The sequence below is a fragment of the Miscanthus floridulus genome, chromosome 8 (assembly GCF_019320115.1).
Source record: "Miscanthus floridulus cultivar M001 chromosome 8, ASM1932011v1, whole genome shotgun sequence".
In the NCBI taxonomy this organism is placed as follows: domain Eukaryota; kingdom Viridiplantae; phylum Streptophyta; class Magnoliopsida; order Poales; family Poaceae; genus Miscanthus; species Miscanthus floridulus.
Window position 1 is genome coordinate 186,034,883 of NC_089587.1, and position 24,235 is coordinate 186,059,117.

The window sequence follows — 24,235 nt, forward strand, 5'->3', positions numbered from 1 at the left end:
TCCCACTCAAAATCCAAAATTTCCCAAGATTCCCCGTCACATCGAATTTTGCGGCACATGCATGGAGTATTAAATATAGGTAAAAAGAATAACTAATTGCACAGTTTGCCCGTAATTGGCGAGACGAATCTTTTAAGCCTAAATAGTCCATAATTGGACAATTTTTGCCAAATAAAAACAAAAGTGCTACAGTGTCCATTTTCCAAACTGGAATGGATCTAAACACCCCCTAACAAAAACTGAAGAACAGTATAGCTAGGTTCTACTAATGTCCAGTCCAGTAGGTTACGACATTCAGAAATGGGACATTACTACCTACCTTTACTGCTCTGATTTTTTAGGACTACAAAGGATCCAAGTTGTGCTTCGTCATTAGGTCATAGTTCATGGATGCTAGCCGAGAGATGTTCTGCACATCACAGAAAAGAAGAAGAAGGAAAGGACAATTCAGTCATCAAAGACAAGATTCAGAAAAGAAAACTCGTATGCAATGGAACATGGAATTTTTCAGATAATAGTTTACCTTGAATGAGAAGTTGTTGAAAGAATATTTCACCCGCTCCGGCGTTCTTGCTCATCTTGTTCTTCTCGGTGGGGGAAGGGAGCAACAAGTCTGTGATAATAACTGATAATAAGAAGTCATTCAAAAAATGTCCTATTTATTGTTTCGGCTATTCATAACAATGTCTGCTATTTCTTTATGATATTGATATCCACTATGATGATCTAGGTTAGGAGCCGTGCTGTTCCATCAAAATAATAGTAGTAATTTGTGTGGAGGAAATGTTAGATATTATGGGCTTGGCCCATTTATTTAATATCTCTATTAAATTCTATGGTCCGTACATGTACATTAATGGTTTTGTACCATATGGGAATTTAATCGAGAGGCGACTCTACTTAAATACTTGGTCACTGGTCGATCTATTTGAGAAGTAAAAGTGGGTCACCTGGATGCCACACGCGCGCGCGCGCCGCCGCCGCCGCCGCCGCCCGTGCCCGTGCCCGTGGGCGTGGCGAGGCGGGCGGCGGCGAGCGGGCGGGCGAGGCCTTTATTTTTGAAACTGACGAATTGATTGGAATTGATTGGAGGAGTTTCTGGTAACTCCCGTAGACTCCTGGCTCTCCGTCTTCTCCGTCTCTCCCACCGCAGAAGGGAGGTGTGACCCCTCGGTGCCGTCGTCTTCTCGTCTTCTGGCCTCTGCCTATAAAACAAATCCTCCTCTCTCAGTTAAGCTCTCTTGGCGAAATACACCGCATCTAGCAGCGCAAGTTCTTCCCGTTCCACCTCCGGCGAGCACCAGAGATGGAAGAGTAGGCCTCCGAAACGCGTCTCCGTCGTGGGCTTCACCTGCTCGGGTGAAGACGGGCGATTACGTTTTTGGGGAGTGTCGGTGGTGGCACGACTACTCGCTGATCAACCTGTAGCGGTGTTTCTTCACGGCATCCTTTCCTGCACTGCATCGAGCGGGACGACTACAACAGCAAAGCACCACCATGGCTTTTCCTGGTGCGAGCGGCTCCGCCGCAGGGTATAATCTCCTTCACCCTCTTCTGAATTTCATTATCAGTATCATGATGTTTCTAGGCAATATTGCTTTAATATTCAACATGCTCTGTTTGATTGATTTGGATGATTATGCTAGTACTGGTTTTCTGGTTCCTTTGATTTTTGTGATCATCATGATCTTAATATTTGAGAACACATCTTTTATATTTGTGATCATGTCTGTGATGCTTCAGTTATATAAAACGATCATGTCTGTGATGCTTCAGCTATGTAAAACAATGTTTCACATATATTTCGGCTCTATAATTTGTCTTATCATCATGTTAACATTTGTCATGAACTGTTTCTGTCTTTTCTTTCATGACTTCACTCTCCTTTTTATTGCGTTATTTTTATGGATTAAAATAAATATGAAAATGCCTTATTTGTCAACAATCCAAAAACGTAATTTCAGGCCATTTTCATCTGTTGGCTTTGCAGGCATGCTAAAGCCTACGCCGTTTGAGGGCACTCACTACAAGAGGTGGCGTGAGAAAGCCCTTCTGTGGTTGTCAGCCATGCGATGTGGTCATGTGCTCAATGAGCAGCCTGCTACTGTGAGATCCGATGAGGATGAGCAGGCTTGGGGACATGCTGAGACCATGTGCAAGGCTGCACTGTTGAGCATCATCAATGATTCTTTGGTTGATGCCTACATACCACTCCCGACTGGCAGAGCTGTGTGGGAAGCCCTTGAGGCCCGGTACGGTCTTTCCGACGCCGGTTCTGAGCTGTACATCATGGAGCAGTTTCATGACTACAAGATGGTTGATAACCGTCCTGTAGTCGAACAGGCTCATGAGATACAGGGACTGGTGAAGGAATTGGAGCTGTACGGCTGTCCTCTTCCTGACAGGTTCGTGGCAGATTGTATTATTGCTAAGCTGCCACCTTCCTGGACTGATTTTGCTACTACCTTGAAACACAAGAGGCAGCAGTTTAGCATTGCTGAACTTGTTGGCACTCTTGATGTTGAGGACAAGGCAAGAGCAAAGGATGTTAAGGGAAAGAGCAAGGGCGGGAATGGTGAGGCGACTACTAGTGCACATGTGGTGCAAAAGTTTCGTCCTAAGCCACAAAAGAAGAAGCCCCAGTAGGAGCTTAAGCAGAAATCCACTACCTTCTTCAAGAAAGGTAATAATAAGAAGATGGGATTAGACAAGGCAAAGATGAACTGCTTCACTTGTGGGAACACTGGGCACTTTTCTAGAGAGTGTCCTGAGGCTAAGTGGAAGCCCCCACCAAAGGCGAAGACAGTCAACACCATTGAGACTGATGCAGACGCTGCTGGGTATGGTAATTTATCTGCATTTACAGTTTGTTCCTCACCTGATTGGTGGGTTGATACAGGTGCAAATATACATGTGTGTGCTGATAAGTCCTTGTTTTCCTTTTACCAGGTCGGGAGGAGTGGAGCCTTGCTGATGGGGAATGGCGCGCGTGCTGGTGTTCATGGTGTTGGTACGGTGGATCTGAAGCTTACTTCGGGGAAGACCGTGCAACTCAAGAACGTGCATCATGTCCCCTCAATAAGGAAAAATCTTATTAGTGGCTCTCTGCTATGTCGAGATGGTTTTAAACTTGTGTTTGAGTCGAATAAATGTGTTATGTCAAAGTATGGAACCTTTGTTGGAAAAGGCTATGAGAGCGGAGGCTTGTTCCGCTTGTCTTTGGTTGATACTTTACCTCTTGCAGTGAATAATGTCGTTAATAACGTTAATGTTGAGATGAATGTTTGGCATTCTCGATTATGTCATGTTAATCTTGGTTGCATGTCCCGCTTAGCTGGTTTGAATTTAATTCCTAAATTTGATGTTGCCAAAAGCTCCAAATGTCATACATGCGTTGAGGCAAAACAACCTCGCAAGCCTCACAAGGCAGCTGTGGCGAGAGAGTTGGCACCACTTGATCTCATCCATTCCGATATTTGTGAAATGAACGGAATTTTGACAAAAGGTGGTAAGAGATATTTCATAACGTTCATAGATGATTGCACTCGATATTGCTATGTGTACCTAATTAAAACAAAAGATGAGGCATTACATTATTTTAAAACCTTTAAAGCTGAGGCTGAGAATCAACTTGAAAAGCATATCAAACGGTTGTGGTCTGATCGCGGGGGAGAATATTTCTCTAATGAATTTTCTGAGTTTTGCGCGGTGCACGGTATAATTCATGAGAGGACACCTCCATATTCACCACAATCCAATGGGATTGCTGAGAGAAAGAACCGCACTCTAACTGACTTGGTGAATGCCATGTTGGAGACAGCTGGTTTATCTAAGGAATGGTGGGGTGAGGCAATTTTAACTGCGAATCATGTCCTAAATAGAGTGCCCACAAAGAACAAAGAAATCACTCCATTTGAGGATTGGGAGAAAAAGAGATTAAATATTTCTTATCTTCGCGTTTGGGGTTGTTTGGCCAAAGTGAACGTGCCAATAAACAAAAAGCGAAAGCTTGGACCAAAAACTGTAGATTGTGTTTTCTTAGGCTATGCCATTCATAGTGTGGGCTATCGGTTTTTAATAATAAATTCTAGTGCTCCTGATATGGCTGTTGGAACGGTCATGGAGTCTAGAGATGCCACGTTCTTTGAGAATGAATTTCCAATGAAAATAGGTGCATCTAGCATGTCTAGTCATGATCCTATTCCTGAACTTCATGAATCAAATATACACGCTGATGATAACACCCATGAGCTTGAGCAAAATCCTGAGGAGGATGATAATACTGTCACTCGAAGGAGTAAGAGGCAAAGAGTTGCAAAATCCTTTGGAGAAGACTTTATTATATATCTCGTGGATGACACTCCCACAACCATTTCTGAGGCATACTCTTCTCCTGATTCTGACATGTGGAAGGAGGCAGTGCAAAGTGAGATGGACTCCATTATGTCCAATGGGACGTGGGAAGTGGTTGATCGTCCATTTGGTTGCAAACCTGTGGGCTGTAAATGGGTGTTTAAAAAGAAGCTGAAGCCTGATGGTACAATTGAGAAGTACAAAGCTAGGCTTGTTGCTAAGGGTTATACACAGAAGGAAGGTGAAGATTACTTTGATACTTACTCACCTGTTGCTCGATTGACGACCATTCGTGTGTTGCTATCCCTGGCTGCCTCACATGGTCTTTTCATTCATCAGATGGATGTCAAGACAGCCTTCCTAAATGGAGAGCTTGAGGAAGAGATCTACATGGATCAGCCTGATGGGTTTATTGCAAATGGTCAAGAGGGTAAAGTTTGTAAGTTATTGAAGTCCCTGTACGGCCTAAAGCAAGCCCCCAAGCAGTGGCATGAGAAGTTTGATAAAACTTTAACATCAGCCGGCTTTGCTGTGAATGAAGCTGACAAATGTGTATATTATCGGTTTGGTGGTGGTGATGGTGTGATACTATGCCTATATGTGGATGATATATTAATATTTGGCAACAATCTAAATGTGATTAAAGAAGTAAAAGATTTTTTGTCAAGTAACTTTGAGATGAAAGACTTGGGAGAGGCTGATGTTATTCTCAACATTAAGCTTTCAAGGGAGGAAGGAAATGGTGGGGTAACTCTTATGCAGTCTCACTATGTGGAAAAGGTCTTGAACCGATTTGGGTACAATGAGTGTACGCCTGCTCCTACTCCGTACGATCCAAGTATTCATTTGAGGAAGAATCACAGAATTGCAAGAGACCAATTGAGATATTCACAGATAATTGGTTCTCTTATGTACCTAGCTAGCGCAACCAGGCCTGATATCTCGTTCGCTGTAAGCAAACTGAGCCGATTTGTGTCAAATCCGGGAGATACTCACTGGAATGCTCTTGAGAGAGTGCTGCGCTATTTGAAAGGGACAATGAGTTACAGCATTCACTTTTCCGGGTATCCGAGGGTACTAGAGGGTTATTGTGATGCTAATTGGATTTCTGATGCGGATCAGCTGTATGCCACGAGTGGATATGTGTTTCTACTTGGAGGTGGTGCTGTTTCTTGGAAGTCTTGCAAGCAGACTATCTTAACGAAGTCTACAATGGAAGCAGAACTGACCGCATTGGATACCGCTAGTGCTGAGGCAGAGTGGCTCCGTGATCTCCTGATGGATTTGCCGATTGTTGAGAAACCAATCCCAGCAATTTCCATGAACTGTGATAATCAAACTGTGATCACCAAGGTAAACAGTTCTAAGGATAACATGAAGTCCACAAAGCATGTGAAGAGACGTTTGAAGACTGTCAGAAAACTGAGAAACTCCGGAGTAATTGCATTGGACTATGTTCATACATCAAATAATCTGGCAGATCAATTCACTAAGGGTCTGTCACGCAATGTGATAGAAGGTGCGTCGAGGGAACTGGGTTTGAGACCCACATAGAGCCATCAACAGTGGTAACCTATCCTATTTGATCGGAGATCCCGTGAATTAGGATGGCGAAACAAGCTGTTGATTGACTGAGGGAGAGACCCCTTAGATTATAGCTCAGTTTGTTGGAGATGCACCGTCTCTCTAATACTGTTAGGCAGGATGATTAAGTTCTTAATGTGATCCGAGCGGCTTGGTATAGCGGGGATGTTGTTCTACAGAACATCCTATAAGGAACACACCTATATGAGCTCGATTGCTAGTCACAATCTATGAGATGTGGGTAATCTCTAGATGCTCATGAAAAGGCCTCGAAGTGTGACTTATATGCTTCAAAACAGAGGGAAGGCACTTGGCAGCCTAGTATCAGTTAAGAGGTTATGTGAAACTTATCTCGCACAAAACTGTCAATTCAAGGTTCTGTCCATTGTTCAGTTGTGGATGAGTGTAGCTAGCTCTCTAGATGGATGTTCAACTTAACAGTCTCCATCGAAATACTGGTATATAAAAGGAATGTGGTTCTGAGAATTTCAAAATGCGTACCCTAGAGTTTGGTGGGGATTGTTAGATATTATGGGCTTGGCCCATTTATTTAATATCTCTATTAAACTCTATGGTCCGTACATGTACATTAATGGTTTTGTACCATATGAGAATTTAATCGAGAGGCGACTCTACTTAAATACTTGGTCACTGGTCGATCTATTTGAGAAGTAAAAGTGGGTCACCTGGATGCCACACGCGCGCGCGCGCGCCGCCGCCGCCGCCGCCGCCCGGCCCGGCCCGTGCCCGTGGGCGTGGCGTGGCGTGGCGTGGCGTGGCGAGGCAGGCAGGCGGGCGGCGGCGAGCGAGCGGACGGGCGGGCGAGGCCTTTATTTTTGAAACTGACGAATTGATTGGAATTGATTGGAGGAGTTTCTGGTAACTCCCGTAGACTCCTGGCTCTCCGTCTTCTCCGTCTCTCCCACCGCAGAAGGGAGGTGTGACCCCTCGGTGCCGTCGTCTTCTCGTCTTCTGGCCTCTGCCTATAAAACAAATCCTCCTCTCTCGGTTAAGCTCTCTTGGCGAAATACACCGCATCTAGCAGCGCAAGTTCTTCCCGTTCCACCTCCGGCGAGCACCAGAGATGGAAGAGTAGGCCTCCGAAACGCGTCTCCGTCGTGGGCTTCACCTGCTCGGGTGAAGACGGGCGATTACGTTTTTGGGGAGTGTCGGTGGTGGCACGACTACTCGCTGATCAACCTGTAGCGGTGTTTCTTCACGGCATCCTTTCCTGCACTGCATCGAGCGGGACGACTACAACAGCAAAGCACCACCATGGCTTTTCCTGGTGCGAGCGGCTCCGCCGCAGGGTATAATCTCCTTCACCCTCTTCTGAATTTCATTATCAGTATCATGATGTTTCTAGGCAATATTGCTTTAATATTCAACATGCTCTGTTTGATTGATTTGGATGATTATGCTAGTACTGGTTTTCTGGTTCCTTTGATTTTTGTGATCATCATGATCTTAATATTTGAGAACACATCTTTTATATTTGTGATCATGTCTGTGATGCTTCAGTTATATAAAACGATCATGTCTGTGATGCTTCAGCTATGTAAAACAATGTTTCACATATATTTCGGCTCTATAATTTGTCTTATCATCATGTTAACATTTGTCATGAACTGTTTCTGTCTTTTCTTTCATGACTTCACTCTCCTTTTTATTGCGTTATTTTTATGGATTAAAATAAATATGAAAATGCCTTATTTGTCAACAGGAAAGCTGTGAAAAATTAACATGCTAATTATGTGCCCACCAATGCATGGTCGAGCTTGACAATGTCAGTCATAGAGATACAGTCTAAGGGGTCTGGTCCACAACATCATACTTAGGTAGAAAACAGCAGAAACAACAAAACGCCATGCATGAGTAAAGCAGTAAGTGAGAGTGGATCAAGATTGAGACTTCTTTTCATGGACACCACCGGTTGATAGAAATATAGATTTGCCCCAAATTATTCATGGACACCACGCAATACGGAAGAATTGCGTAATTTATATAGTAGATAGCTACATTATCAAATTATCTAAAAAAATATTACATTATTTGGTCAGGCAAGCCCATCTAATAGAATAAACAAGAATACAAGATGACTATCTACTGCAGGAACAAATATATTCTTTATGCAGCTACACCAAAATCGGTATCATAAAAACAAATGACTATCAAAGTATCAACTGCAATTCAATAGCCGGCATGAACTGAGGCCATCCAAAGTTCAGGATTTCCAAGTCAACGTTACCATAGATTGGAGAAAAGGTATTTTTTTATCATTAACCGATGGCATATCACACGAACAAATACAGGGCCACAGGGAAATGCAGGTGGTCAGTGCGTAGTACTCAACAATGGCGACATGACGTCCATATTGGCTTGAGGTTGGCATCTCGGTATGTGGACAGGGTTAGCCGGGCGTGCGGTCACCTGAGGGGCACGAGGAAGACGCGGTCATCCTCCACCTCATCGGCGGCGCGGCGCTCCCGCGGCGGGATCCGACGGGTCCGGCTCCGGCGTGGGGAGGCGGGGTGCGGACGGTGGTCGAGGAGGAGGACCGACGCTAGTGTGGGGCGGCGGCTGCTCCGGCCTAGTATGGAGGCGAGGGGGATGAGGTCTAGGGTAAGGAGGTCCGGCTGGTGGCCGCCGGACGCGGCGGCTTTTGTTTTTTCGGAAAAAGGGGGAAAACAAACGAGGGAGGTGGCAATCAAACCGGAGCGGGCGCGCACAGACGGAATCGTGGCGGAGCCGTACCGGCGGAGGGCGCACGGGGCGGGGGGGCGGCGTTTGAAGCCTGGCATCAAACAAGTAATATCGACCATTGGATTGGGTTTGAAGCCTGCGAGAGGTGTTTTTAGCCCTTGATTTTAATAGAGACAATTTTCTGTGTGTATTTTTCTGGGTACACAATGATTGAGGCTCTCAGCGGGGGACGTTTTTCTGGAGAGACCTAATATAATTTTGATTGGTCCATTACAGTAGAGATGCTGTGTGCAAAGCTTAGTTTCCTGGTATGATATGCCATTGGTGATTAAGATAGCTATAGAGAAAATGAGGATATCAAAATAGGTTGTTCTAGGATCCTAAAATTCATTATTAAGAGTTCATCAGACATTTTGCTGATTCTTTTGTATTGCCGAAGTATGCATTCACTACTGGAGGCGCATGCTTTGCCGAGGGCCTCTGGCCCTCGGCAAAGGACTAGAAACCCTCGGCAAAGGCTTTGCCGAGGGCTGCCCTCGGCAAAGACCCCTCGGGGAATTTTTAGACGGCGAAGGGGTCTTTGCCGAGGGCCCTTTATCGGGCACTCGGCAAAGCCTTTGCCGAGGGCCAGGATCACCCTCGGCAAAGAAAAGACGCCGTCAGATGTCGGCACCGTAGGCGGTTTCTTTGCCGAGGGCCGACCCTCGGCAAAGAAATGGTTTTTTTTTTGAATTTGTTTCCCGAGGGCCGACCCTCGGCAAATAAAAGTTTTTATTTTTTTTTAAATCTTTGCCGAGGGCCTCCTCTATGGCCCTCGGCAAAGAAATATTCAGGATTTTTTAAAATTATTTGCCGAGGGCCGGCCCTCGGCAAAGAAATGGTTTTTTTGAATTTTTAACCCTTTGCCGAGGGCCTACTCCCTGGCCCTCGGCAAAGAAATTTTCAGGATTTTTTAAAAATTCTTTGCCGAGGGCTGGCCCTCGGCAAAGAAATGGTTTTTTGAATTTTTTAACCCTTTGCCGAGGGCCTCCTCCCTGGCCCTCGGCAAAGAAATTGGCAGGATTTTTTAAAAATTCTTTGCCGAGGGCCGGCCCTCGGCAAAGAAATGGTTTTTTGAATTTTTTTAACCCTTTGCCGAGGGCCTACTCCCTGGCCCTCGGCAAAGAAATTGACAGGATTTTTTCCAGAAAATCTTTGCCGAGGGCTATTGCTTGGGCCCTCGGCAAAGGGCACTTCTTTGCCGAGGGCCTTGGTCATTGCCCTCGGCAAAGAGGCAGAAATTTAAATTTTTTTTTGTTTTTTGCATTCCATCGACACAAGCATTTCATATATATACATATATATATCACACAGAACCCATTTTCTCACAATATATGACAACCATAATTGTGAACCACAAATCACAATATATTACAACGACAAGTCACATGTTCATCATCATTCACATGTTTATTACGACAAGTTAATAAAATCCAAGCACAAGTCACAACCATAAATCACAAATCACGCTAAAGTCCAACCACATCACCTAGCACTGAGTCCTCATCAAGCTAGCCTATGAGACGATGGTGAAGGAAAAGCAGGATCACCCGGTGACGCACTAGCGGGTTGATTGGAACCCGCGGACTGAAGCTGCACAAAGGAGCAGAGATTGCATGTGTGAGTAATCCGGGAAAACAGTTTTGAAACTTAGAGATTGCATCTAGTATTGTAGGAATACAAAAAGATTAGACTAAATTGAAAATTTCGGCAGCACCTCCCCTGCACGGGGAGGTTTCCAAAACCTGCAAGAAACGACGGCACGAACGCCGACATCCATAACGGCACGAACGCCGACATCCACAACGGCACGAAGGCCGACATACATGCAAAGCACAAGCGAAAAGTGAACTTTCATACTTACAGGAGTAGCTGCAGGAGTAGGAGGTGGAGGAGCTGAAAACTGCACAGGTACACCCGATGCTTGCCCAAGACTTTGCATGATCACCATCATCTCCGCCATCTGCTTCTGCGCGGCCTCGAACGCGACCTTCTGGGCCTGCAGCTGTGCGGTCAGCTCCGCGTTCTGCTCTTGACTTTGCCTTTTTGTTTCTTGCAGCTCGGCCTGCAATATTTCACTCCAATGTATCAGTAATGCAAATCTAATTTAGGTGTTTAAATATGTACGTACGATGAGTAAAACATGAATTACCTGGAGTGCTTGGACCTGCTGCAGTGCTGGAGACGGCCGTGGACGTATGGGCTGGCTGGAGCTCGTGCTCCGTGCTCAGGATAGCGTCGAGGGAGGGAACAGTGGTGGAGTCGATGGCGCCGTCTGCAATCCACAGCCTGCCCGTGCTTCTTGCCTCCTCCGAGCCTCATGATTGCCTCTGCATCAATGGGCTCAGTGCGCACATTATAATCTTCCCCATAGATCCTCCTTACCGTTGACGTGTACTCTTGGACTTTAGTGTACGCGTTCGGGTCGGAGTACATCTGGGGCGGGGCAGCCGGGTCGAAGGAGACAGAGGACGACGCCCTACCCATGTGAGACATAGCCCACGCAGAGAACTCCGAGATCTCCTCGCCCGGGTGCGCAGCCTCCTGCGAGAAAGACGGGAAGATGGTGAGAAATCAAATAGAATTGAGTGTCAAAATAAATGAAAGAAATCACTTACGTATGCTTGTTTGTATCCGGGGAGGCTACGACTGCCTTGATGGTGAGTTGGACCTTGCCTCATCAGACGCTGTTCCCTGCTGCCTCTCGTGCGTGTCAATAAAGTCCTGTGATAACCACTTGTCCACGATCATGGCCCAGCACTCAGGATACGATCGGCACCACCAGGGAATCACCTACAAGTCATCGAGTATTTGACATATAAGAAGAAATTGAACCTACTTAATATCAGAACGAATCATTATGAATATTATTCGCCTACCTCAAGGTACTGGTCCCGGGTCAGCGTAATCCGTCTTGCTTGAGGCTTGGGGAGGAACTGCCTAAGTACCGACCTGTAGTAGTCTATGTGGGCCTGGACGCGCCCATGGTGGTGCATCTCGGTGACATACTTCCTACAAGCTGCGGCAGCCGCCCGATCCGCCTGGGCCTCAAGTCCTTCTTCGGCCTTGAAATATTTCTGCATACAAAACCAATGTATCCATTCATTATTTCAATAAAAGATTTAACCAATAAATGCGATGTATTAAGCAATATTGTGCGAGAGAGACTTACCCAAAACTCCGCCAATACTCGCTCCTGCTTGTTGCGGTAAGTGTCATCCGTGACCAGCGCGTACCTGTCCCAGTTGGAGGCCGGCTCCCGCACCACCGGCTCTTCGGACAGTTGCACAATGCCGGGGTACCATTTCCTGCACAAAACACCAAGGATGCTTGCGGGGGTGCGTGCTGGAGTACCCGACAAAACCAACCACGCCCTGCACAAGTGATTAAGAAAATTTATCAGTTTCTCTTAAGATTTCCAACATATCTTATGAAGTAGTTGTGATAACATCCATAGTTACTTACCTCTTTGCCATAGGCCGTATCACTGAGCGGTTGTGAGGAAGCGGAACCGGAGGGAGGCTCGCGGGACCTCGCTCGTAGAGAGTCCGGGTAGCGGTACCCTCTCCCTCGCCCTCGAGCGCCTCGCCTCCCTCGCCCTCGAGCGCCTCGCCTCCCTCGCCCTCGAGCGCCTCGTCTCCCTCGCCCGTCTGCTGACCCCTCTCGTCCTCCGACGAGGACGAGGCCGTGGCCGTCACGTGCTCCTCCTCTAGCACCTCGTCACGTGTCGTGGGAGGAGACCGCTGCCTCCTGCGGCGGCTGCCCCTGGTCCTCCTCTCGTCACCTCCTGCGGACGCTACCCCGGACGACGACCCCTCACCTCGAAGGAGAGGGCGGTCTCTCCCGTAAACCGAGGGCGTGTCACGGCGTGGACGTCTGCTCGCCATCTTTGTCCAATCACCTGCAATCACAAAGAATGAACAAGACTAATTAGTACATATATTAGAAATAGATTCAAAATATATAAACAAAACATAAATTAAAAAACCATAGTATTACATGTATTAGGAATAATCTTCATGATTGGGATCATAGGTCTCATCATCACTGTCAAAATTGTCCAAATGGGCAACACTATCCGAAGGTTCTATGTTGTCATCGTCGTCATTGCCTAGAAGTAATCGCTCAAGCATTGCTATGTCCTTGGCATTTACCACCACATCTCCATCGACCTCGTCATCAACCGTTTCGTTGTCTACATCCATTTCGATTGCTTCGGGTAAGACTATCTCAAACGTGCCTGGTAGCCCATCTTCTTGATAGAACTGTCCATCATATGTGTTTGCGTTAAAGTTGTAATCATCATCGTTTGGGGCAGGTAGTTTACCATGTGGAGATACCTGGTGCACAATAGCCCAACCCTTAAGATCCTCTTTGTCTTGGTTGGCGTATCGAGTATAATACACTTGCACGGCCTGTTGAGCCACAATGTAGACATCTTTTCCAGGATAGATAGAATCTTCTCGAATCTCCACTAGCCCAAGATGAGGGGTTCGTCTCGTTGATCGAGGATTAAACCAGTGGCATTTGAACATGACAGGTTTAAGAGGTTCGTCTCCATAAAATGAGAGTTCATAGATTTCCTCAACTCTACCATGATAGTCGAGGCCATCAGTGCCGGACGTACAAACTCCGCTATTTGTGGTTTTTCGTTTGGGCCGAATCTGCTCGTAACTTGTTGTGTGGAAGCGATATCCGTTCACTGTCATAGCCGGTAAATGACTTCACCCTAACATCACAGCCGTTTGCAACCTGTTTCAACTCGTCGCTCATGGACGAATCGGTCTGGGCCTGCAAGGTGAATCATGATAGATCGTTATATTAATCAAACGTACGATCACCTTGGACGATCGAACGTACGAGCTAAATTGGACATTACCTTTTGTTTGAACCAAGAAATGAAATCAGGCCTCCCCTGCTCCCACACCCCGCGAAACAAGGGTGTCTTGTTCATGCGAGGTAGGATCCCTTGATTGATGCCAGAATTCACGAACAAATTCCCTGTCCGAACGAGAATCAATGGGGTTGGATGCAGAATAGTGATGGCATATTGAAATAAGTTCATTGAGAACTTACTTGATGAACGGCTGCACCTCGGTAAGGTTATTCAACACATATAGCATGATACTGCGCCACTCTTCATTTCCCAATAGCTTTGGGGTTGATCCACTTGCGCTGCCGAGTTGGCCTTGGAAAAGGCTCAGGGTCGATTCATTTTCGCCAGTATTGTAACGAGAGGGTGGATTATGATTGCTAGGAAGGTTCGGCTTGTAGTATAGCGTTGTGAAGTTTGCCACCTCCTCCCGAAGGCATGCCTCTGCAATGGAAGCCTCAATTCTGGCTTTATTTGTACATTTTTTGCGAAGAGTCTTTAGACATCTCTCGATCGGATAGCACCAACGGGCCTGCACGGGCCCCCCCAAACGTGCCTCGGACGGGAGGTGCACAATCAGATGTTGCATCGGCAAGAAGAAGCCGGGTGGAAAGATCTTCTCCAGCTTACAGAGCAACACAGGTGCCGCTTTTTCCAAGTCCTGAGCGATGGTCCGAGATATCTCCTTGGCACAAAGCTGGCAGAAGAAAAAGCTCAACTCTGCCAGCACTTGCCAGACATGCTCAGGGACATAGCCTCGGACCATCGCCGGAAGAAGCCGCTCAATCCATATGTGGTAGTCATGACTCTTCATCCCGTTGACTCGCAGAGTGCCTAAGTTCACTCCCCTGCTAATATTCGCTGCATATCCATCTGGAAACATTAACATCTGCATCCATTTTAGTACCTCCCTCCTTTGATCAATCTGCAAGACGAAATTGACCTTAGGCCTTTTCCAGTTCTTATTTCGGCCACTAGGAGGCTGCATCGCTTGATTCGGTCTATCGCACAACATCGCTAGGTCCACTCTAGCCTTAACGTTGTCCTTAGACTTGTCAGTGTCCATGAGAGTTCCCCAAAGTGCCTCGGCGATATTCTTTTCAGTGTGCATTACATCAATGTTATGTGGCAGAAGAAGGTCATCGAAATAGGGGAGCCTCGTCAAGCCGGATTTATGAGTCCACATATGTTCCTCACCATATCCCACAAAACCACCTTCTTCATTGGGCACGAGAGCATCTATCTGAACACGAACCTCGGCACCAGTCGTCAAGTGCGGTTTAGGGTCTGTCACTTTGACACCTTTCGTAAAGCTGTTGATGTCTTCTCTAAATTCATGGTTTAGAGGGAGGAACTGACGATGCTGGTCGAACGACGAATACTTGCCACCCTTCTTCAACCAAATGAACCTCACGGCTTCCTTGCATACTGGGCATGGGAACTTCCCGTGAACACACCAGGCGGCGAATAACCCATACGCCAGGAAGTCATGCAGGGAGTAGTGGTACCAAACATGCATTTTGAAGCTTGTCTTTGTAGCTCGATCGTATGTCCATACCCCCTTCTCCCAAGCGTGGATCAATTCATCAATCACAGGCTCCATGAACACACCCATATTACTCCCCGGGTGTCCAGGAATTATCAACGACAAGAATACGTTATGCCGTTGAAAGGAGATGCCGGGAGGGAGATTGAGGGGGATAACAAAAACGGGCCAGCATGTGTATGGGGCAGCCATCATTCCATAAGGATTGAACCCATCTGTTGCCAGCGCGACACGTACATTACGAGCCTCAGCTGCTTTGTCACGATGTTTGTCATTGAAATACGTCCATGCTTCAGCATCAGACGGATGTACCATCTTCCCAGGATTGTACCGTTTGCCATTTTTGTGCCATGTCATCTGTTTCGCGGATTCCTCAGTCATGAATAGCCGTTGGATCCTCGGTAGGAAAGGAAGGTGACGTAGCACTCTCGCGGGGATCGAAAGCTGCTTCTTCTGACCATCACCAGAGTCTACCTCTAGGTACCTGGAGGATTTACACTTCGGACAGTAATTTGCATCCTTATGTTCTTTCCTGAATAGGACGCACCCCTTCGGACAAACATGTATCTTGTCATACGGCATCTTAAGCATACGAAGGAGTTTCTCTGCCTCGTACAAGTTCGTCGGCAAAGTGTGCTTCTCCGGTAGCATGGTGCCAAACACGGCCAACATCTTATCGAAGCCTTCTCGACTCAGGTTTAACTCGGCCTTCAACCCCATTACGCGTCCAATCGCATCTAGCTGAGAAATCATTGTACGCTCGTGAAGGGGTTTCTGTGCCGAGTCCAACATTTTGTAGAAGTCCTTTGCGGATTCCTCCATCTCCTCCTTCTCACGTCGTTCAGCGAAGTGAGCTTGGTGGGCGTCATCTAGCATGTCTGCTACCCCGGCATCATCATCAAAAGCCTCGAGGCGTGCTCTCACCACCTCCGCTCTTATACGATCTGCTTCACCATGGTAGATCCACTGCTGGTAGCCAGGCATATAACCATTGAACACAAGATGTCTACCCATGGTCTTCTCGTCTACTTTTCTCCTATTGTCACATTTGCTGCAGGGACACCAAACTAGAGAATGTCCTCCTGCTCCTGGGCCAAATGCATGTTTCAAGAAACCATCTGTCCCCTTCACCCATTCATAGTCGTAGTCACTCCCGCTTCTCCAGCCCGTGTACATCCACTGACGGTCCTCCATCCTTTAACATTTACAGCATAGAGTATCGTGACCATCAATTGCATCTACGCGGTGTTCCTACTATCTAATAGGTGAGGATAGGTCCTAATCCCACCCGCGGATGCGTAGATGAGGTCAGTTTCCATGCTCCGCTCCTCTCCGAGACAGAATTTCGGCAGCACCTCCCCGCTGTTCTCCCGATACACGTCCTGCAAGGGAGAGTGTGTATCCGGAGAACAACAGGGAGGTGTTGCCGAAACTCCTTCCCGGACCGGAGCGGACCATGGAAACTAACCCATCAACGCATCCACGGGCTGTCCAAAAAACGTGGACAATCCGAAACAGATACGGTCGCAGATACGCAAAGATCCGCATACCTACGACCGTATCTCTTTCGGACGGGAGACGCCTAACCGGGTTACGCGCGGGCTACGACAGACATGCGCAAAAAGAGGTTATTTATACCTAGGGTGTCGGTGAAGTAAGGCTAGCGGGGCAGTGGCGAATCGACGCAGTGGCGAGGCGACGCAGTGACGGCAGAACCGCGACGTCGACGAAGACGATCGGGGTCCTCCGGGTCCCCTCCGACGTACTCTTCTCCTGCATAAAAAGACAATAGGTTATTTTTTGTTCAAAATTTCGGCAGCACCTCCCCTGCACGGGGAGATTTCCAAAACCTGCAAAAAAACGACACGATGGCCGACATTCACAACGGCACGAAGGCCGACAACCACAACGGCACGAAGGCCCTCATATCAACTTACGGCACAAAGGCCCACACAACCAAAACGGCACGAAGGCCGACAACCACAACGGCACGAAGGCCCTCATAACAACTTACGGCACGAAGGCCCACACAACCACATACGGCACGAAGGCCGACAACGAGAGTTTTACCTAGGGTTGCGGTGGAGTCGGGCGTCGCGGTGCGGAGGTCACTTTCTTCTCCGGCGAGGTCGAGCGGCGTCGGAGTACTCCTCTCCCCCTCTTCCCTTTCTTCTCTCCTTTTCCCCTTCTTCTCCTTCTCTTCCCCTTCCTCCTTCTCCTCTTCTTCTCCTTTTCTTCCCCTTCCTCCTTCTCCTCTTCTCCTTCTCTTCTTCCTCCAACTTCACCCTCTGCCTCCTCCCCTCCAACAGCAGCCGGCGACGGAGGCGGCCTGGGGGCTGGGGTCGGGGCGGGAAGGCCGGTGAGGGGGAGCCACCGGAGGGCCGGCCGGGGCGGTCGACCTCCCCTTGCTCGACGGAGACGGGGAACGGAGGCAGGGTGCGACCTCGGCCGGCACTGGGCGTGGTGGGGCGGCGGGGCGCGCTGGTGGGGCGCCGGGGCGCGCTGGGCGTCCCGAGGGCGGGGGCGGCGGCGCGCGCGGCGGTAGTGGGCGCGGGGCGCGGGGCATGCGAGCGCTGGCGCGGCGCGTGGCAGCGGGCGCGCGGCGCGCGAGGCGCGGCAGCGGCGTGCGGCCGGTGGTGGGGCGCGGGGCGCGCTGGTGGGGCGCCGGGGCGCGCTTGGTCGGCCGAGGGTGCGGCTGGGCGCGGGCGCGGCGGGCTGCGGGCGTCTCGCGTCGCGGCACTGCGCTCGCTGGGTGCGGTGTGTGGAGCGCGGTGCGACCCCGTTCACGTCGTGCGTGGCGCGGTGTCTGCGGGGCTTGCGGGGCGCGCATCCGCGCCGGCCGGCAGGCGGTTGCGCGGCTCGCTGGCTTCCGTCGCGTGCTGATTGCTCTTGGAGCCTCACTCCCGGATTGCGCCGCGGTTCTTCCGGTTCGGGCAGAAGCGCGCGCACACGGGGCGCTCGGCGGCGGGCGCGCGCACAGCGGGCGCGCTGCGGCGGGGGTGCGCGGCGGCGGTGGTGGACGCGCGGGGGCCGGGCTCGAGCGGGCGCGTGGGGAGGGAGACGACGGTCGACGTTTTTTTTTTAAATTTTCGATCGGGAATTTGGGCTTCGTCCCGATTTAGGGTTCGGTCCTTTGCCGAGGGCCCAGATGCACGGCCCTCGGCAAAGATTTTTTATTTTTATTTTTAAAATTCTTTGCCGAGGGCCACGGGGAAGGCCCTCGGCAAAGAGCCCTCAGCAATTTTTTGTGTTCGGTCCTTTGCCGAGGGCCCAGATCCACGGCCCTCGGCAACGATTTTTTATTTTTAATTTTAAAATTCTTTGCCGAGGGCCACAGGTCAGGCCCTCGGCAAAGAGCCCTCGGCAATTTTTTTTTTTGGTTTTTTTAGCCCAGTTTTTTTGTGGTGCTACAATACATTGTTTTGAACTCAATTTTAAAATTCAGGCCAATTTTGATTTTGTTTTGTATATTTCCTTAATTTATTTCGATTCTTCGATTTTTTTTAATATGTCAAATTTGAACTGCAGGTGCATGGAATATTGCAATGTAGTGTTTCGAAAAATGTTATTCATGTTAATTGGTGCATGTTGAGTCCCTATCCACGAGCTCGCATCAAATTTTCACGCATCTTGTTCGCGTAACATGGCGACCGACTTGCCGGGAAAGTGTTTTAAAATTATATAAAATCCATACGAAGTCCGAAAATCACGAAACTTGGCGAGATGTCATGTTATCGCATGTGTAGGCTGTGGTAAAAAATTGAGAATGGTTCGAGCGAGTTGCGACGTCGGATGCCTGAAACCCAGACATCTCCACATGTGGCATGTGGAGATCTGGGTTTCAGGCATCCGACGTCGCAACTCGCTCGAACCATTCTCAATTTTTTACCACAGCCTACACATGCGATAACATGACATCTCGCCAAGTTTCGTGATTTTCGGACTTCGTATGGATTTTATATAATTTTAAAACACTTTCCCGGCAAGTCGGTCGCCATGTTACGCGAACAAGATGCGTGAAAATTTGATGCGAGCTCGTGGATAGGGACTCAACATGCACCAATTAACATGAATAACATTTTTCGAAACACTACATTGCAATATTCCATGCACCTGCAGTTCAAATTTGACATATTCAAAAAAAATCGAAGAATCGAAATAAATTAAGGAAATATACAAAACAAAATCAAAATTGGCCTGAATTTTAAAATTGAGTTCAAAACAATGTATTGTAGCACCACAAAAAAACTGGGCTAAAAAAACCAAAAAAAAAATTGCCGAGGGCTCTTTGCCGAGGGCCTAACCTGTGGCCCTCGGCAAAGAATTTTAAAATTAAAAATAAAAAATCTTTGCCGAGGGCCTATCCTGGCCCTCGGCAAAGGTCCTCTTTGCCGAGGGCCTAGCCTCGGGCCCTCGGCAAAGCCGATTTATAAAAAAAAATTTGGCCGAAAACTGGTTTTTAAAAAATCTTTGCCGAGGGCCTGGTCTGGGGCCCTCGGCAAAGACTTAAAAAAAAATTTGCCGAACCTTTGCCGAGGGCCTAACGGGTGGCCCTCGGCAAAGTTTGACGGGAAATGGCCGCCGTGACCCAACGGACCTACTTTGCCGAGGGTATCTTTGCCGAGGGCCGAGGCCCTCGGCAAAGATTTGATTTGCCGTGGGCCTGTCTTTGCCGAGGGTCGTACCCTCGGCAAAGGCCTCTTTGCCGAGGGCCGTTATTTGCCGAGGGCTCCTTTGTCTGGCCCTCGGCAAAGAGTCTCTTTGCCGAGTGCCCGATATTTGGCCCTCGGCAAAGCCTCAGGCCCTCGGCAAAGTACGCGTTTCTAGTAGTGATTAACTCAATAGGACTATATGATTATTTTTTATAATAATATAACAGATTGCCTCAAAAAAAAATATAACAGGATGTCGTCGCCTATCATAACTATGGTGAACACATACATAGCCATGAACAAATATATAATAAAATCTCCACCAGCCTACATGTAACTTCATTCTTATACAGGAAATGAAAAAACACAAAACGATCTGTTCCTTATCAGCGGCAACGATCGTTATACTAACAAAGATATATGCACGCTCTCGATCCTACTACATTCTTGTATGGTACTAGCTACATCAAATTAAGCTACAAATTAGTACTTATTAATGTCTATACCAATATCACACAGCACTATTGCACTCTCCATTGTACACACTCCAGCTGCAGGTATACACAAAGGAACATGCGTTGACATGGTCCAAAAACTCAATATATAACTGCCTGTTTAAACTCAATATCATTCTTGTACCGGTTCAAAATCTAGCGGTGGAGGCCGGGGGTTGAACCGGCAGTGAAGTGACGATATGAGACAGTGAAGCGTATGTAGACCACACACGCATGCATTACACGAGAAAATTGGGGAGGCCGACCTTCTTCCCGGTTCTCTTGACATCTTCTTGCACCTTTCGCCTGTACTCTCCGAAGGTGAATGTCCTGTAAAGAGAAGGCTCTTCGCACGTGCCGATCGGCGAGTCGTAGGACGGGCAGAGAAAGTAGGCAACGGAGTAGCGCTCCGTCTTGGCGTTCGTCATCACTTTGTGCTCCACGCTCTTGTATCTGTTGTTGCTCCACGCCTTCAAAATGCAACCACACACCAAAAACTAAGAGGAAGCCACCGTACATTGGGGGTAAAACAATGCATAATTTGCATATGCATGAATGATGCTGATGATCCTACTAACTACTGCTACATTGTAGGTAAGTTAGGACTATATAATCTCTCTTTTTGGATAATGGCGATCACTTTATAGTACTCCATATAGTAGCTGTTCTAGCGTGATCGAGAGCTCCCATTGGTTCCCTCGCAAAAGCTGCAATACACCATGTGGCGAGATGTGAGTGCGTAGTATCATGCATGGACAGGTGAGGTTCCTGTCCCTCGACGGCTCCAACTATCGGCGGAACAGCAGTACGGTTTTTTTTTTTTTTTTTTTTGCCGAAAAGCAGCAGTACATGTGCATGCAGTACCGTCATGAACAGCGTTCCGGCCTTGCGCGACGCGCTGTGCGTGTCCGAGGACGTACGGGACAGCAAGCCCCACTTTTGAAGAGAGTTGGAATCGGAATATATATGTTCATCATATACTAGACTATGTACTTGCACGAATGAAGACACAGCTTGTGAGTGATAGATGTTTCTTCTCGTGCAGAAAACGATCGATCGATCGATGTGGGCTTTAATTTGCTGCTAGTACGTAGTACAGTAACCAGTAGGTAGCTTAGCTAGGACGACGACCGACCGACCGATGGATCGGCAAATAAACACAGCAACTGCAACGTGCAAAATGATGCGCGTAACAACGTACCTGGAAGAGGTCCCCGATGTTGACGATGAGGGCGCCGGGGATTGGCTTGACGGCCACCCACCTGCCCCCCTTCATGAGCTGCAGGCCGCCGACCTGCTGGTCCTGGCAGAGCACGGTGAGGAAGTCGCTGTCCGTGTGCGGGACCAGGCCGAAGGCGTCGGCGGAGATGGGGCACGGCGGGTACCGGTTCAGCCGCAGGAAGCACGTCGTCTCGTCGCACCCCTCCGGGAAGCGCTCGCCAGACGCGGGCCGCCCCCGCCCCAGGACGGCCTCCGCCAGGACGCGCGCCAGCGTGCCGGCCAGCTTTGACATCGCGCCCGCCACCTCCCGAGTCACATCCCTGCATACAGCGACGTCGGCACGATCATGACACTCCTGCTCCTGGTGGCTTTACTTACTTATTACTCCGGCCTATATGATATGATATAACAACTGTGTGTGTGTATATATATATATATATATATATATATATATATATATATATACACCCTGTAGCTGGCTACAAAATAACTTATTCTGTAGCCACTTTGAGTTACGATAATTACTATATTAATTTACGAGATTATAGTAACTCCTTACTATGTGGTTTACTATAACGTTATGGTAAATATCCCTATGTATTATAGTAACCCAACTATCGTAAATATGTATTGACATTATCGTAAATTAGTATAAAAAATTATCGTAAATGAAGGTGGCTACAAAATAACTTATTTTGTAGCTGGCTACTGAATATACTCTCCCTATATATATATATATATATATATATATATATATATATATATATATATATATATATATATATATATATATATATATATATATATATATATATAGGGAGAGGCTATTCAGTAGCCGGCTACAAAATAAGTTATTCTGTAGCCACCTCCATTTACTATAATTTTATATACTAATTTACCATAATGTCAATACATATTTACGATAGTTGGGTTACTATAACACATGGGGATATTTACCATAACGTTATATTAAACCACTTAGTAAGGAGTTACTATAATCTCGTAAATTAACATAGTAATTATCATAACTCAAAAGTGGCTACAGAATAAGTTATTCTGTAGCCAGCTACAGGATAGTGTATATATATATATATATATATATATATATATATATATATATATATATATATATATATATATATATATATATATATATATATATATATAATATAATATATTGTTGTGCCGACCTGAATACCTTAATAACCCCCCCTATATTTTATTGCTATCTATATAATATGCAACTAGTACTAACAAGATTCAATGCTTCGAGCGAGCCCGGCCAATTATTATTGGATTATCAAATTTCTTATATACTCTATAGAAAGAATAGAAAAATAAGACAGGAATATGGGCGAAAAGAAATCCACTGATGTTTCATTAACTTGATTGATTGCGTGATCACCAGATCACCAAATTTTTTACTAAACCCATGAGAGAGGACCACTGATAGGACACTTGCACACTTATATTATATAATAACCTAATTGTTGCTAGCCGTAAAAAATGCATAGTAAATCAATCATGAATTTGTACTACTCATCATGGTCAACGACTAACTTTGCATGCGTATCCACTGATGGACATCAGACAGACGTGAGTTATACAGTTGCAGCCCACCAGCAGCCACTACACACTTTGGAGGATGATGGTGCCTAGCCAGCTTATTAACCGCCGTAAATCCAAGCGCCCATCCTTTTCCCGGCCAAATTACGTCGTCGCAGCTACTACTACTAGTCCTTATTCCGCCGCACTAGCTAATCAGCGTCGTAGTCATGCAACCCTATCAAATCATATATAAGTATTTTTTTAATTACCAGTCATCAGTCCCTCTAGGATGATAGGAAAGCTTTTTCTATAGTATAGATATTATTCCTGGTACTTGAGAAAATGCTGGGCAGAACTAGTTCAACTTGCACGCAAGATGAGATAGAATACAAGAATCTGATCGACAACGGGTAGACGCATGTCGAGCGCTGTACGACTAAGCTCGTTCTTTCAAAAAAAAAAAAAAACTAGGCACAAAAATGAAAAAAAGCACGGTACTTGTAGTTTAGCTAATTGGGGAGACGTTCACACTTAACAGAAGTGATACTGCGCACGTATACGAACCTGAGGGTGGTGAGTTCGCCGAAGTTGCAGGTGCCGCCGGCGTCGGACCCGGAGACGCCGGCGAGCGGGACGTGGAAGGCCTCGGACCAGGACAGCTGCTGCGGGGACGTCGCGGTCGGGGTGCCCCAGCGGTAGGAGTCGTTGAGCAGGCCGGCCGTGGCCTTGGCCTCGAACGGCAGGCGGAAAAGGCGCGCCTGCTCCCGCCGCATCGCGTCCAGGAGCGCCTGCGACACGCCGTGGTTGCGCACCTGGAAGAAGCCCCACTCCTCGGCGGCGCGCGCGATGGCGGCCGTGCACGCCGCGCGCTCCGCCTCCGAGGAGCAGCCGTCGTCGCTCGTCAGGCACCCGACGTCGATCATCGGGAGCTCGCACTCCGCCACGGGCACGTTGTCTGAAGGCGCTGTCGACGTCGCGTAGGCGCCTGCTTCATCATTGCCGCCGCCGCGGCGGCGGAGCAGCGCGTAGTAGCTATCTGCCAGCGGCGGTTCCGCTTCGCTCCCCGCGAAGGCCGGCATGGCTGGCTGGCTCCTGGCTCCTGGCTCCTGGCTCCTGGTCGATGGAGCAAACTAGTCGTAGCTAGCTGTGGCTGGAGCCGCGCGTGGACTGCAGGCACGCGGAACTCTTGCTGATGGTGGGCTAGCTAGCTCCTAGCTGTGTG

General features: G+C 47.8%; 1 protein-coding gene and 1 long non-coding RNA gene across 4 annotated transcripts; both read right to left on the reverse strand.

Annotated features, from left to right (window-relative positions):
* Window positions 1–567: 567 nt before the first annotated feature.
* On the reverse strand, window positions 568–24,231 carry LOC136477741 (gibberellin 2-beta-dioxygenase 6-like). Of its 2 annotated transcripts, XM_066475988.1 has the most exons (4): window positions 23,578–24,231; window positions 21,446–21,785; window positions 20,511–20,714; window positions 568–613 (listed from the first exon to the last, which is right to left on the reverse strand). In XM_066475988.1, the coding sequence occupies exons 1-4, from the start codon at window positions 24,090–24,092 to the stop codon at window positions 575–577; spliced, it is 1,098 nt and encodes a 365-aa protein (XP_066332085.1). In that variant the 5' UTR covers window positions 24,093–24,231; the 3' UTR covers window positions 568–574. The 2 variants fall into 2 exon arrangements, with proteins under 2 accessions (XP_066332085.1, XP_066332086.1); XM_066475989.1 differs by lacking the exon at window positions 568–613 and having other exon boundaries at window positions 20,084–20,714.
* LOC136477742 (uncharacterized) lies at window positions 16,512–17,416 on the reverse strand. Of its 2 annotated transcripts, none has more exons than XR_010764091.1 (3): window positions 17,169–17,416; window positions 16,737–16,871; window positions 16,512–16,662 (listed from the first exon to the last, which is right to left on the reverse strand). It is a non-coding gene; the product is annotated as an uncharacterized lncRNA (long non-coding RNA). The 2 variants fall into 2 exon arrangements; XR_010764090.1 differs by having other exon boundaries at window positions 16,512–16,680.
* Window positions 24,232–24,235: the final 4 nt, after the last annotated feature.